This window comes from Diabrotica virgifera, chromosome 7 (genome assembly GCF_917563875.1).
Source record: "Diabrotica virgifera virgifera chromosome 7, PGI_DIABVI_V3a".
NCBI classification, from domain to species: domain Eukaryota; kingdom Metazoa; phylum Arthropoda; class Insecta; order Coleoptera; family Chrysomelidae; genus Diabrotica; species Diabrotica virgifera.
The window spans coordinates 197,314,085-197,331,152 of NC_065449.1; the positions used below are offsets into that span (position 1 = coordinate 197,314,085).

The 17,068-nt window shown below is 30.5% G+C and overlaps 1 protein-coding gene across 3 annotated transcripts in view; it reads left to right on the forward strand.

Moving 5' to 3' along the window:
- The window catches only part of LOC114329052 (probable ribonuclease ZC3H12C), a 184,130-nt gene that overhangs the window by 65,875 nt on the left and 101,187 nt on the right, over window positions 1–17,068 (forward strand). The window contains exon 2 of one of the 3 annotated variants that reach the window (XM_028278067.2): window positions 10,537–10,566. The exons of the other annotated variants lie outside the window; for them this stretch is intronic. Within the exon in view, the coding sequence (XP_028133868.1) occupies window positions 10,537–10,566 (30 nt within the window). The remainder of the gene's footprint in view (window positions 1–10,536; window positions 10,567–17,068) is intronic. 3 annotated transcript variants of the gene reach the window in all.

The window sequence follows — 17,068 nt, forward strand, 5'->3', positions numbered from 1 at the left end:
TCTTCTGAAATTAAAATGAGTTAAAAAAACGTTTTTTTCTACAACCACTATTCAAAGTGCACTTTTCTGCACGGTTTTATGTTAGCAAACTTGATATTTTCTCACAGTATAAGATATTTGACATTAGTGTGCAGAAAAGTGACGTTTCTGTGCCGCAAAGTGACGTTTCTGTGCCGCAAAGTTCTTTTCTGCACAGTTGACTACCTCATTCTGAGTAACGTTATATTCTGTTTACATCCGTGGACTACCGCATTCTGAGTAACGTTATATTCTGTTTACATCCGTGGTTAAACTTTAGACAAATATATAACCTATAAGACAATTATTATACTTAACTATAGCATAGAAACTAAATTATGGATGTTAAAACTGTTTTATTTTACAATTCTATTCTTATTAAACATTTTATAATTATCAAATAACCAATAAGGATTTAGCAACCTGTGCAAGAGACGTCGAATGAAGTAGGTTTTGTGTAAATCCGTGACTGCATAAATATAATGTCGATAATGTGTAATAATTGTTTAAATTTAAACAAATTAAGGCAGTGCATTAATTTTTTAACTGATTTCTGTGCAATTTATTTAGGTATAAGGAATTTAAATTGATTAGTAGGTATTAATTAAATACAGTTTAAAATTTATCACATAGGTACCTATTATAATTAATCGTCGTTTGGAAATTGTGATTTTTATTTTTAGGAAAAACTGTGCTTGTAGAAAAAGTATAGTGTGAAACACGTGCAGAAAGATAATTTCTCACTCGTTTGAATTGCGGCACTCGCTTGCGCTCGTACCGCAACTTTTCAAACTCATGAGAAATTGGTATCTTTCTGCACTTGTTGCACAATATACTATTGTACTTCGAAAACGACACAGGTGAATTATTAACTTGCTGCTTGTACAAATCGTACATAATGGGCAATGTAGTGTCTGCTCGTAAGTACATTGAACTTGTTTTTTCCCTTGCATAATGAGACTTATATTTTGGAAATTGTTCAATATGTTCTAATATTTCTTGCAATCGTTCTTCTGATATTTTATTTTTTCCGCCTGCTCTTCCTCTTAAGTCTTTAACTCCTTCTATCCTTTTTTTTGATTTTAAGGCATTATCCACTTTTGCACTCGAAATTCTTAGGGTTTGCAACAGAAATGTTTTGTAAACTACGTGGCCATTAATATTGTACACCCTGGAGTGCATTTTTTTAGTAGAATTTTGTTTTCTTTTTCTTTTTATTGGACCTTCTTGAACCATGGCGCAAATTAAGGCACGTTGAGCATCATGCGAACTTACTTCATAAAATTTGTCGTATTCTTGTTTAGCATTTTCATTGCCAACTTTCGATAGACAGTCGCATTTGCACAAATACTGACGAAACTCTTTTTTTAGTTTCATTTCTCCTTTTTGTGTAAAGTATGATTTATTTTGAATGCAGTGTTTTTTGCGGATTTCTCTATTCTGACTAGGGAACTTTCTCTTTCTCCCTTTTTTTGGACGGCCCTGATATTTTTTTTCTTTAGATTTTACGCCATTCTTTTCCCCATCATTTTCTCCTTTATCGGATTGCTCCATCTCTACTATATTGTTATCTTCATTAATATCTCTGTTGACAAAATTTAAATCTTGACGATATTCTTTCCGACCCGACTGTCGGTCTTCTTCTTGATTTTGATTATCATCCATTACTCTTACGTCACCTATTTCATTTTCCTTGTTTGAATATCCATCCGAATTACTTCCTTCCTACAAATAAAGTAAATAAAAATTTAGAAATCTGCTATTTATTTGGTTTTTTATACCTCATAAATTATGTCTGGTAATTTTAGATTAAATTCCACTTCCCGAACCGTTTGTAAATCGCTGTAAGTCTTTGGGGAAACAGCTGCTGTATGAGTACTTTCTTTCTATAAATAACAATAAGTAAAAATTAACAAAACTTAGTTAAACATTAAAACTTATAATAACATACCTCACTAATATCTGTTGCTGAGTTAAAATCAACTTCCTGTAACGGTTCTAAGTTGGTATAAGTCTGAAGCGAACTTGTTTCTTGCCGAATACCTTCTTCCTATAAATAAAGTAAATAAAGATAAACAAAACTACTGTAAAAATTTAAGTTTTTAATTTACACCTCAAAAATAATGTCTGGTAATTTTTACAATACAAAATAACTTACCTTCTCCTCGTTTGTTATTTCTCGAGCACGGTTTAAAATTAGAGCAGTCCTCTGCAACATATTTAGTACACGCTTTTTTACACTTTTAAACACAACTTTTATAAAAAATATAATGCGACACTTTTTATATTGCTCAACAGACTGAACTGAATTAACAAATTAACAAGACGGAAACAATGCTGCCAAAATCCCGCCGATTTCCGTTTTTGCATAAGGCGACCAAGCGCCAATATTATGTCGCATAGTCTTATTATGCTAAATCTAAGTCACTTAGTCGGGTATTGTCAAATGTTTACAGACATTTAGTCGATTTGGCGTTTAGCTAAAAGTAAAATATTTTCCAAAATACAGATTTCTAGGCTTTGGTGATTTTTTCCCAAATAGGTAACGTCATTACTTGATAGATGGCAGCATTATTCCAAAAAACTTGAATTTGGCGCTTAGTCGAGTTATGCATAACGCGGTCCAATTAACATCTATTCCATGGATAAAGATAAGTGTATTTTTCTTTCTGTTTTTCCTTTTGCATCAATGTTGAATTCAACGATGCTTTATAATATAGTTCATAAAGTGTATACAGAATGTGATTGATTATAGATTTATTTGTCATTTCTTATTATTGACTAAAACCAACCTTAATTATTTTTAATGACTACATACTTGTCGGTGACATAATCAACAGAAAAAATTGAAAATACAATCCCTTTTACCGCCTCTGTGAATAATGATCAGATCAATCAGAGGTTCTACCTACTTTCACAAGAAGTATGAGTAAATAGTTAAAAAAACATTGAGATAGCATGCAAAGATAACCTTCACATCTCCTCAGCCGCTCGCATATCTTAAACAAAAACAAAATACTTTTAGGATATCCATCCGGATACCGGATCACCTTGCAATCTCCGATCCGAAAACTCAATAAGACATCAATTAAGATAAATCATTTTTGGAATTGTTTAATTAAAAAAGGTAAAACGCGAGGCGCCAATACATGACACTAATGGTCGATAAAACACCTGAAATTTTTGACCCGGATGTTGAACATTATAAAAATCTATTAACGGTCCGGTAACTATTTGAATCTTGATAACGTGTTAGTTTATTTACAGAATCGAGAAAAATTATTGCTAAACCGGAGTTAAAACTTTCTAACCTTCTTGAATGTTAGTTTTATTTTTTTTTTTATTGATACAGGGTGTTGTAAATAATCATCGAATTCTAAAAAACATTGAGAGCAGAAAAAGTTAGCTATGACATGTGTAGATAAAATGAATAAAATAAAATCTACACAATAGGACAAACATGAAGAATGTCCTAAAACGAAAGAAAGTGTAAAACAACGCACCCTCAGTAATATAAAGGCACAATTCAAAAAAGTAGATTTTTGGGAAATGGCGTTTAAAGATTCTGGTTTCCAAAATTATAGCTATTTTTCCAATAACATGCTTATTATTTAAGTTATAAATGTGAAATTTGGCAGATTTGTTATTTGATAATTGCACTATAAATTAATCCATTAAAATGTTACATTTTTTAAGCCATACCTTGCATTTGTTAGAGGAGTCAATTTTATTTCTTTAATGTGTAGGGGGGGTCAGTAGAAGCTTAAGTTTAAGTTTTTGGGGTCGCCACCCTTGTCCCCCGGCCGCCATCTTGGAAATGGGGTGCAAAGGGGTTTCGCGGTATCTCGTAAACTACCAACCCTACGGAAAATCTAATAACATATTAAATATAAAATGTAGAAAATTAAATTTTCTACAATTTTGTTTCTATTACTTTTTATCGTCAAGTGACCAACAAAAAAGATATAAACAAAAATATGTTAAAAATTTTTAACAAGTTTCTTTTTGGCGGTTATAACTTTTTTTCAGTTCATTTTAAAATAAAATAACAGCAATTTTGTAGAGTGTTTTTGAGCGAACAATTTTCACTATAGAGTATTTATTTATATAGGTTTTACAGCGCTCCAAACTTGACCAGATTCTCGAATGCTCATAGGGATACAATAAAAACAAAAGTTAGGCTTACTTTTCTATCATACAATTTATTATTATTTTATTCATACAATTTATTATGATTTTAACATTCCTATGCTATTATTAATCTGTTTTTTGACCTTTCTCCCCACTATAAAACTTATAACCCTAAGCATATATAGAAAATGTCCAAGAAGTTGTTTGAGGACAAATTCGCCGGTTTAGAAGAAGAATGACGCAACCGCGAAATGCAAAATTCTTAAGAAGAGCAAAAAAACGAATTTTTGATATCAAAATCATAAAGTATGATCAAAATTAGCCATTCACCACACGGTGGTCAGGATCTCGAGATATAAGCGTTTTTTGGGGTGTGCCGCTTGTCTATGAAGTAACATAACTTTTTTCCTATTGTATATTTTGACTTAAAATTTTCCAAAAAACTTCTTCATGAATTATATTTTATTGTTGTATGAATAGATTCCATTAATTACATGTAATTGAAAAAAATACTTTCAAGTTAGTCCCATATAGTACAAAAAAAGTTTGATCCCTTATACTATTAATGCCCTGTCACTGTTTATGCAAAATAACGATCTATTATGAATTAGACCCATTTATTTACTTGTATTTTGCATAACATAACGGCTCAACTAAAAACTATTCTGTATAATACAGAATGTTAAAACACAAACTAACCATGATTTTCATCATAGAAAGATATGTTACTGATTGCTCTCTTGTAGCAGTAAAAACCAGAGGTGGCCGGGGAGAGTGTGAGAGAGGCATAAATATATTTACCCAACCATTCATGTTCTTTTTCTCCCTCTGTCAATGCTAACCGGTAGAGAATTTCATTTTGTGCCCATATCATTCAAAATCACAATTAACACAAATTTTGAGTTGAGCCATTATACTACTGAGGGTGCGATAGGTTGCTATATACAAATATGAGAACTCTTACCTATAATTTAGGAATGTCTTAAACACTAACGGTTCCAAAGGCTATCCAATGGTACTATAATAATTGACTAAGAGAGAAAATACAAATAGATCCAACAAACTAGAACATAAATAGAAACAAAATCCTAGAGCTACAATATTACTTACTAGTTACCATAAATCTTTCGAATGTCTATGTGCACTATTGTCCACCCAAATCACTGTGAACACAGATTCTGAATGTAGAGATGTGGGGATGTGGCAACCCTGAGATCTAGGCTGCCCGGATATGGTGCGAAACACTTCTGACACTGTGGTACACAAAAGGGGTACTACACAACTTTAACCTTTAACTACACGCGCTGGCGTATTTTGTACGCCAGATATAAGAATTCTACTGCAAATATATTTAAAAATTTAATTTTTGACCTTGTTTATCTCTCTAACCTATCACTGGAATGTGCTTTACAATTTGGTTTTAGTTTCGTTATAATCGGCGTTCTGGGAAGATCGTAATTTACAGTTTATTATTTGTTGTTTCCGGTGGTGGACAATATACGCCACAATTATATTAATATAAGTAGTAATATAAGTACATATTTCAATTGTTTTTTAGTCATTATGCCACAAAATATATTTTTCTTTATAAACAATACTTTTTCTCCTGTAAAAAATCACATTTAAAAAAAATTTTATTAGCAATTTTATTTATCAGGGAATCCAGTTATTCCATGATTCCAGTTATAAATCCCAATTGGCTTACTGAGAAGGAACTCCAAGTATTTACTGATGCCGAATAAGGTTTATAACAAATAACTAAGTGTATTTAAAAAAAAAAAAAAAATCCGCTGTTTTTAAGTGTATTTTCTTGTGGCGTATAAAGTACGCCACGCGTGTAGTTATATTATAACTTGATGCGCGGGTAGTTAAAGGTTAAATTGAACTCTTACCTGTAATTTAGGTATGTCTTAAACAGTGACGGTTCAAAAAGCTATCCAAAGTTACTGAGAATTTATTAAGAGAAAAAATACAAATAGATTTAACAAACTAGAACATAAATAGAAACAACATTCTTAAGCTACAATATTGCTTACTAAGCTACCATAAATATTTCGAATGTTTATGTGCACTATTGTCTACCCAAGTCACTGTCAACACAGATTCTGAATGTAGAGATGTGGGGATGTGGCAACCCTGAGATATAGACTACCAGCAGGACACTTTGGTCCACAAAAGGGGCACTGCACAACTTTAAATTGGTTGCTCTTTTAACAATAATTGTAGACAATTTAATTCTCACGTACCTTTCCTCTTAAAAAGTCATATTTACGACACTATTACGTTTTAAAAATATAACAAAAGAAATGATCATATGAATGATTAGGTACTTTAAGTTGGCTTAACCCTTAAACGCCCAACCTTTTTTAGGTTCCATGTACGCCCAAGGGTGGGTAAAAAATGTCCACCTCGAAAGTAGCCAATATATTTATTGAGAGTTGATGGAAATGGATTAAACTTAAGAATCTTATGCTTAATAAACACAGCATCTTCTAAAATATTAATATAAACAATTTACAAACCTTACAACAAAATTACAGTGTACATCGAAATTAACATACCAGTAAAAGCCAATAATTCAGATTTGTCGAATTTCTCCACATTCTTCCTTTCAGCCTCCTCATTGGCGGATAATTATGTAGATTATTTAATGATACGTCGATAATTATATGGGTTATCTTCCTACCAACGAGAAATTATATAGAAACCTTTAGGAACAAGTTTTACCAAGGGTATATTTTTTATGCCCACCCATATTTAACTCAAGATGCTACTTTTATTTTTAAAAATATCGGTAAAACCAAATTAACATTCGATACAGGGCTGTCTTTTTAACGATAAATAATTTTTTTTTAATTTTTAAACACGCAATAAACATGTTACAAGGGAATACGCAAGGTGGACATTTTTTACCCACCCTTGGGCGTTTAAGGGTTAATCATTACTAGTCCAGATATATAGGTATAGTCCATTTCTGGACTATACGATAAAAGAAAATAATGTGAAAAAAGTATTTCATTTTTATTTTTTGCACTAACTTTGAGAGTTTCATAGCTTCGTAGCATAGTGTTTTCCCACGTACAGGGCGCAATGATCGTGGAGCCACATTAATGCCTAGTTGCTGAATACAACCAAACTTCAAATAATCATTATCGTTTTTTCTGAACATCTCTAATATAACGTAGAATGAAGTAAACACTTCTGTTGTATATAGGTATATTATAAATTTATTAAAAAATTTTTTTAAAATTCATCCACAAGGGAGTGGTTGTACAAAACGTTTTCGGTCAAACTGACCATCCTCAGTGTAAACCTGGAAATAAGTGAACCACTTAGATAGAAATGCAAAAGGGTGAAATTTTGACAGTTAAAAAAAGAAAATGTGGTTACTTACGTCCAGTGTACAAGTAATTGAAACTAGCCACTTGAATAGGTGTAAAACCTCAAAATAACATTATTGCTACATTATGAGCTGTATAGTAATCGACAATAAGTCGATGTATTAAGATTAAAAATGTATCACATGTGGATGTATGTCATCCTTGCTCGGAATTAGCACAAGGTTGTGATCAGGTGAGAGGTTAACAACCAACTGATTAGACAGATTGGTGCCTGAAAATTCATGACAAGATGTCAAAGAAGATAGGTGGATTTCTCAAATGTCAACCGAAAAATTTTTGACAATGTGCATTAATATTTAACTTAATTATTCAATTGTGAATATGCAACTATTAAATTTGTTTGATATGAATTCTAAATTGTAAATAAAGGTTAATAAGCTATAATAATATATTCATTAGTGCACCGTAAACAAAAGCAAAATTCTACTCATATGCTGTGACGTCATAGACTGTTTGTCTACTGTATAGGACTGATAATAATTATATTAATTTGAGCAAAGTTATAATGAATGAATATTATTGAAAATTATATAGAAAATTTTTAAAATTTTTTTATCAAAATATGATATTTTAATAGAGTAGCAGCTGTAGAATTGGAAGAAATGCCAATAGGGAATGGTCGGTTGCATATGTTTCAGGGAACCAACGAATATAATGAGAAAATACCAATCTATAGATCTGTAATGTGAATTATTGGAGGTATTAAAGGAAATGATATTAAAAGAGGGAAGTGGAATTGAAAAAATGTATGTACATATCTTAATCAAGAAATCTTCTCTAAAAATATTTTGTTATGACTGAATGTAAAAAGTTTGTCCCATATAGAACTATTGAAAATCTAAATTTAGAAAAATTATTAAAAAAGGTGATAAGGTAAGTTGCCTATGTTCAGTGGACAAATAAATGAAATATAATTACTGTTTTGAAATTAAATTGTGTGAATTGTTAAATGGATAAAGACTGATATTAAATTAGGAAAACTGCGCTGAAAGAAATGTACATGTTTTGATCAAAGAAGAAAATTAATTTTGATTGTAAGCTCTAAATGTAAAAAGAATATGTCACATATTAAACTATTGAAATTCTAGATTGAATATTGTATTGACCAAAGTTGGTATAAAGTAAATTTATTAAATGTTGATAGCTGAGATTTATTTTTTAATTTGAATCTAAATGAAAAATAGAGTGAATCAATTAAAATGTTGGAAATTCAACAAAATTTTTGGTTATTGTCTATATTAGAATGTCATATCCGAAAAGATCAAGGGTTCCATGGTGTGATTTTGATATAATGAGAAAATGATTTTGTTAAGTGAAAATAATTAAAGAATGAGATGGATTCTCATTCCATCTCATTCTTTAATTATTTTCACTTAACAAAATCATTTTCTCATTATATCAAAATCACACCATGGAACCCTTGATCTTTTCGGATATGACATTCTAATATAGACAATAACCAAAAATTTTGTTGAATTTCCAACATTTTAATTGATTCACTCTATTTTTCATTTAGATTCAAATTAAAAAATAAATCTCAGCTATCAACATTTAATAAATTTACTTTATACCAACTTTGGTCAATACAATATTCAATCTAGAATTTCAATAGTTTAATATGTGACATATTCTTTTTACATTTAGAGCTTACAATCAAAATTAATTTTCTTCTTTGATCAAAACATGTACATTTCTTTCAGCGCAGTTTTCCTAATTTAATATCAGTCTTTATCCATTTAACAATTCACACAATTTAATTTCAAAACAGTAATTATATTTCATTTATTTGTCCACTGAACATAGGCAACTTACCTTATCACCTTTTTTAATAATTTTTCTAAATTTAGATTTTCAATAGTTCTATATGGGACAAACTTTTTACATTCAGTCATAACAAAATATTTTTAGAGAAGATTTCTTGATTAAGATATGTACATACATTTTTTCAATTCCACTTCCCTCTTTTAATATCATTTCCTTTAATACCTCCAATAATTCACATTACAGATCTATAGATTGGTATTTTCTCATTATATTCGTTGGTTCCCTGAAACATATGCAACCGACCATTCCCTATTGGCATTTCTTCCAATTCTACAGCTGCTACTCTATTAAAATATCATATTTTGATAAAAAAATTTTAAAAATTTTCTATATAATTTTCAATAATATTCATTCATTATAACTTTGCTCAAATTAATATAATTATTATCAGTCCTATACAGTAGACAAACAGTCTATGACGTCACAGCATATGAGTAGAATTTTGCTTTTGTTTACGGTGCACTAATGAATATATTATTATAGCTTATTAACCTTTATTTACAATTTAGAATTCATATCAAACAAATTTAATAGTTGCATATTCACAATTGAATAATTAAGTTAAATATTAATGCACATTGTCAAAAATTTTTCGGTTGACATTTGAGAAATCCACCTATCTTCTTTGACATCTTGTCATGAATTTTCAGGCACCAATCTGTCTAATCAGTTGGTTGTTAACCTCTCACCTGATCACAACCTTGTGCTAATTCCGAGCAAGGATGACATACATCCACATGTGATACATTTTTAATCTTAATACATCGACTTATTGTCGATTACTATACAGCTCATAATGTAGCAATAATGTTATTTTGAGGTTTTACACCTATTCAAGTGGCTAGTTTCAATTACTTGTACACTGGACGTAAGTAACCACATTTTCTTTTTTTAACTGTCAAAATTTCACCCTTTTGCATTTCTATCTAAGTGGTTCACTTATTTCCAGGTTTACACTGAGGATGGTCAGTTTGACCGAAAACGTTTTGTACAACCACTCCCTTGTGGATGAATTTTAAAAAAATTTTTTAATAAATTTATAATATACCTATATACAACAGAAGTGTTTACTTCATTCTACGTTGTCTTAACAAAGGTATACAGCCAACTACAGGGTTTACCCTTTTAAAGATCTCTAATATCTTTTCCTATCCAATTACAGAAGCAGATACAGTCCTTAGAAAGCCTCGCGGTGAGTATCGAGAAACTTACATATTTTTCAATTTACTGGGAAGGGTGATATTTAACATTATTTGGTAATATTTTTTGCCCACTGTATTGTTCAATCTATGGAAAAATAGTTCATTGCGCTAATTTTCAAATACTTCAGACTGTGGACATGGTGAGTAAACCTAATTCATAGATGTTCGAAGTCAGTACCAGTACGGGCATTGAAAATTATATTAGCCCAAACTATAACTGACCCCTTCAATAGATTATTCTTTTAGAAATACTGCATTGGACAAATCCCTCTACTGGTCTTCTCTACTCTATATAGTCCAGGGTATTAAGGTTTTTTCCATGACACTTCAACAGCCAGAGTACTGAAGCGTTTTTTCGACAGGTAATACATATAAGAATAAATTGTAACTATTTCCTGCGTAGGATCTGGCGGCCATTTTTATTTATAAACAATTTAGTGTCAAATAACGACCTTTTCCCTTTTTTATCAAATCAATGGAAAACAGTGAAACTTACGGTCTTTTTAGTATAAACATCTTCGAGAGCATGGAAACAGCTTTAAAATGGCGTATTATAAGGGTTGATATACTCATTTATTGTTAATACAGGGTGTCCAGAAACTCTACCGACAAACGAAGACAGGAGTTTCCTTAGATAATTTTAAGACAATTTAACCAAATTCACCTAGTCCGAAAATGCTTCCTAAGGGAGCTAGAGGTCTTTGAAGATGGCGTCTTTGAACTAGTTTTTCTTAAATACCTCCAGAACGCTTCTAGTTAGAAAAACGAAAAGTTATTAGTTTCTGAGATATTTTTAGTTTTCTTCATTTGCCGGGAATACATTCAATTCTTAAAAATATAAATAACTTAACAAATAAGTATTATGTAATAATATAACAAATATTTCCATTCAATAAATAACTAACAAAAAAATAATAAATCATAACAAAATTTAATGAATGTACCAACTAGTGTGATGTTAAGGATATAAGTCTAAAGTAAATGTTGAAAATGACCACTTTCAACGTCTATGCAATTTTGTAACCGATATTCAAATGACCGAGCCTCATTTCTAACATTTTTGTAAGTCAATATTATTAAAAGCTTCTTTTATTCTATTTTTCATATTATCAAGCGTTGTTGGATGCTTCTGGTATACAAGGTTTTTTATATAGCCCCACTTGAAAAAAATCAATTTTGGAAGAACTGGAGCACCGTCGTATAAAAACCTCAACCGTCAAAAAATGTGGACCAATCACATAATCTCTAACAATATCACCTTAAACATTTATAGATCACCTAGTTTGAGTGTTAACAAAGTAGGGATTTCTTGATGCATATTAACGAAATTTAATATGAAAATTATATTATTAATAACTGCGGGTCACAATCTGCAATTAGGAATGTGTTACTAAAAACTTCTTGGCTTAGAATGCTTTTGATATAATAATCTAAAAACTATTAAATTAGTTGTATATTGTTTTGATTTATGTTTTGTGTGAGTTGTTTATTAAATAAAAATAAGCTTGTAATTTTATTATACACAAGATACCTATTTTTTTTTGTAGGAATTGTATGATTCTTGTATATTAGGGAAATATGATAATTCCTTAATATCACATTTATTGATACATTCATTGCATATTGCTATGGTTTATATTTTGTGTTAGTTATTTATTGAATAAAAATAATTTTGTTAAATTATCATTCAATACTAACTTATTTCTACTAGAAAAATTGAATGTATTCCCGAAAGTTGAAGACAATTAAAAATATCTCCGAAAGTAATAAGTTTAGATATAGGGAATGCTATATAAAAATGAAAGAGTATAATAAATACAATATTTTTGAAAAATAAAATATAGGGTGATCCATTTAAAAAAATAGAGAAAATCGTAATTTGGTTTTGTAGTTCACCCTGTATACAAACATTCGTCAATGATTTCAATTGGACTTAATTTAAAAACTACAGTATATTGTTTACCTTACTACATAAAACAAATTATTGTCTATGAATTACTTATTTATATACAGGGTGTTAATCTCATAGGGATTTCGAAATAAAAATGGTCATAACTTGTTAAATACTCTGTATAATAATGCAAAACCCTATATTATATGAACAAGAATTATAAGGGAAATATAAACATGAAAAAATATATAGGGTGTCCCATTTAAAAAAATATATGTTTGATATACCACGCTGTTATTGATCACCCTGTAGAAATGGACATATTTTCCAAGCGTGGAGAATATCATTGCCTACATTTTTTCTAAATAACTTTTTTCGATATTCTATACCGTAATGGAATTATCGACCGATCCCGCACTAAAAACTCACCCTGTATATTAATTTTTCAAAAAGTTAATACCGACGTTGAAAAGAGCGTAAAAATATTTTCTAGGAAATATTTTGAACTCTTTAGTTATATTAATTACCAATTAATAAATGCATAACGTATCAACATGTACCTATGAACCTATGTGCGGCGCATTCGGGCAAACAATATAAGAATTATTGTACATTTAATGGTAAAAGCATATAATTTGGACCACACACACTACACATACAAAGATTCAAATTTAGATATGAGGCCATCTCAGATTTCGTCTTTTACAAAAATGGCAGGCATTCAAAATGAATTTACCGCACATAGGTACATGTGAAGATACGTTATGCATTTATTAAATGGTAATAATTAACATAACTAAAAAGTTCAAAATCTTTCCTAAAAAATATTTTTACACTATTTTCAATGGCGGTATTACCTTTTTGAAAAATTAATATGTACAGGGTGAAAGAATTGAAAAAAACAACAACATATTTTTACATAAAAAACAGTAAAAACACAACTTCTGGTAAACCGATTCTTCCGGTTCAAGACCTCGATCTTATTCATCAAAAAAAGAAACTTGATACCAAATTTGGCTAAAATCGGACTTTTCGTTCAAAAATTATCGTGCTATTAGTCACATATGTATAGCCGCCATTTTGAATGCTCGCCATTTTTGTAAAAGGCAAAATCTGAGATGACCTCATATCTAAATTTGAACTTTTGTATGTGTAATATATGTTGTCCAAATTATATGACTCTAATATTAAATGTACAATAATTCTTATAATATTTGCACGAATCTGCCACATATAGGTACATGTGAAGATACGTTATGCATTTATTAAATGGTAATTATAATTAACATAACTACAAAGTTCAAAATATTTCCTAAAACATATTCTTACGCTCTTTTCAATAGTGGTATTACCATTTTGAAAAATTAATATATACAGGGTGAAAAAATTGAAAATAAATTATTTACATAATATAAAATAGTTTTACATAAAAAACCAGGAAAAACAAAACTTCTGGTAAAACGATTCTTCCAGTTTATGGCATCGATCTTGTAAATCACAAAACGAACCTACGTACCAAATTTGGTTGAAATCGGACTTTTCATTCAAAAGATATCGTGCTATTAGTCATATATGTATAGTCGCCCATTTTGAATGACCGCCATTTTTGTAAAAGGCAAAATCTGAGATGGCCTCATATCTAAATTTGAACCTTTATTTGTGCAGTATACAGAGTCGGTATTTTCTTATCGATGGTATGGGCTTTTAATAAGAGCAACAAAGAAACATGCATTTATTATACATTTAAAACGGGTTAGAAGATATTGGGCGGCCGAAGTAGGAAGAGCCACCAAAAAATTTCGCGTTGTAGGTATGGCTTTGTCAGACAGCGTTGCCGAATGTGGAAATTATCAAAAGAAAATATTAAAGTAGAAAAAATAATATAGTTCACTTTTTGTAAACAGATATAATAAACAAATTATTTAAAAATAACAAAATATTGTTTTCATCCATTTTAAAAAAATGTGAAAACGTTGAATTATAATTCAACGTTTATTTTTTTACTTATATTTTTCTTTTAAATAATTTGTTTAGTAGATGTACTTATTTGTTCACAAAAAATAATATAGGTACAGTAATGAGTGCGCTATTAAGTACCGGCAAAATAACGCAAAAGATGGAAAGCATAATGCGTTGTGAAATAAAAAGAGATGAAACTAATAGAGATGTAAAATTATCGATAGGAACCTATAAATTTACATAACATTACATAGATTCGCACCTTTAGACATATCTGAGGAGTATAACAAATCTAACCGTGACAGGAGAATTTTATAAAATTCTAAATGTTTTCTGTCACAGACGTCTAAAGGAGGGAAACTATGTAGGTACCTGATGTAATGTAAACTTATAGGTTCCTATCGATAATTTTACACATCTACTAGTTTCATCTCTTTTTATTTCACAACGTATTAAGTTTTCCATCTTTTGCGTTATTTTGCCGGTTATTAGCGCGCTCATCACTGTATTATTTTTTTTTCTACTTTGATGGATAGTTACGCATGTCTGTCTCTCTCAGAGACTTTGTAAACACAACTTTTCCGTCATTAGATAAGACGCAGGACAAATGAGCTGTCGAATGAAAGTTCATTACCCAACGATCTTATTAAGGTGAGAAATTTGACCTTGCACTTCCAGTTTTAGAGTTGAAACTTGAAGTACTATTTTAAAGTCGCCCAATAAATATTATAAACGACTTATTATTGGACGCGCTTTAGCAAGACGAAAACCATTATATTTTTCCGGCTTTGTGCAAGTCTGTCCGTCCGTCTGTCTATCGAATATAACTCCTACGTTATTAAAACACTCAACTCCGGTAGCAAGATAATATAGCAGGAGACCTGAAAGCTACGGGCGTGGAGAACTGGACAGAGATTGTCTAAGACAGAGAATAGTGAAGGCATGCTGTCGAGTGGGCTAAAACCCACGAAGGGTTGTAACGCCACGTAGTACGTAGTAAGTATGAGGTGTCGAATTAAGGATGGTATTAAAGCTGAGAAATTGGACTTCACACTTCCGGTTGCAGAGTTGAAACTGGAAGTAGTGTTTTAAAGCCGCCGAAATAGTACAAGCGACATATTATTCGATGCGCTTTAGCAATACGAAGACAAGGTATCAAATTAGATCTTATAACCCAAAGATGGTATCAGTTGCAACCGGAAGTACTGTTTTAAAATCACCGAAATAGTACAATACATTTGTTTTCGTCTTGCTAAAGCGTGTTAAATAATACATTGCTTGTATTAATTCGGCGTCATTAAAACCGTACTCCCGGTTGTAACTCTATAAACGGAAGTCCGAGGTCAAATGTCTTACTTCTAATGCCATCTTTGGGTTATAAGCTCTCATTCGACACATCATTTGTCATTCTATTTTTTTGTCGGACTTGACTGACCGGAAGCATCTTGCTACGGCGCGTCGAATAATATGTCGCTTGTACTATTTCGGCGACTTTAAAATAGTACTTGCTCGATCAAGTTTCTCACTTTAATAACATCCTTGGGTTAAGAGCTTTCACTCTTACACCTCATTTGTCCTTCTGTCTGATCTTATGACGGCAAAGTTGTGTTTACAAAGTCTCTGGGACAGAAAAACTTGCATAATTAAAGTAGAAAACATATTATATTAATTTTTGTTAACAAATAGTGTAGGTACTAACCAAATTATTTAAAAGAAAAAATTAATAAAAAAATAAACGTTGAAATATAATTCAACGTTTTCACATTTTTTAAAATTGGCGAAAACAATATTTTTTTACTTAAGTTTTTTTCTTTTAAATAATTTGTTTATTATATCTGTTTACAAAAAGTTAAATATATTATTTTTTCTATTTTAATATTTTCTTTTGATAATTTCCAACTTTGGCAACACTGTCTGACAAAGCCATTACCTACGACCCGAAATTTTTTGGTGACCCTTCCCAGTTCCGCCACGTTCGACCGTCCCACATCTTCAAACCCGTTTTAAATGTATAATAAATACATGTCTCTTTGTTGCTCTTATTAAATGCGCATACCATCGATAACAAAATACCGACTCTTATGTGGACCAAATGTGCAATTCTTATAATATATTGCACGAATCTGCCGCACTAATAAACTTATGTTATATAAACCCAAACACGCATATGAAAAGATGATTAATTTTTTAAAGAATATTCTCTCCATATATCGCATATTATACAGACATATACTTCTTGTATTAGTGTTTTTGAATTTTTTGTTTTTTTTTCTTTTTGTTCTTCTTGGTTTCTTTTGTTTATTTTGTAAGGTACTGTGACAGGTTTTAGTTTTTAATTGTATGATTCCGTTTGATACCAGTTACTTGCCGTCTTTAGTCTATCAAAAGATGATAACAGTTGTCTCATAAAAACTTATAACAATTATCTGTTAGAGAACCCAGCAGCCATTTTGATCCCGATAAGTAAGGATTGGATTTAAGTATGTTTAGTGTTCTGAGTTCCAAAATGTCTTTCTTTTTTTCATAGCAGCTCTAGTTTTCAAGATAGTTTTGGAAACAAGCTAATATTATATTCTAAAATAGAAAATAATTCATTTTTAACTTTCATTAATTTTTAAACGGATTTCTCGTTATTGAAAAGG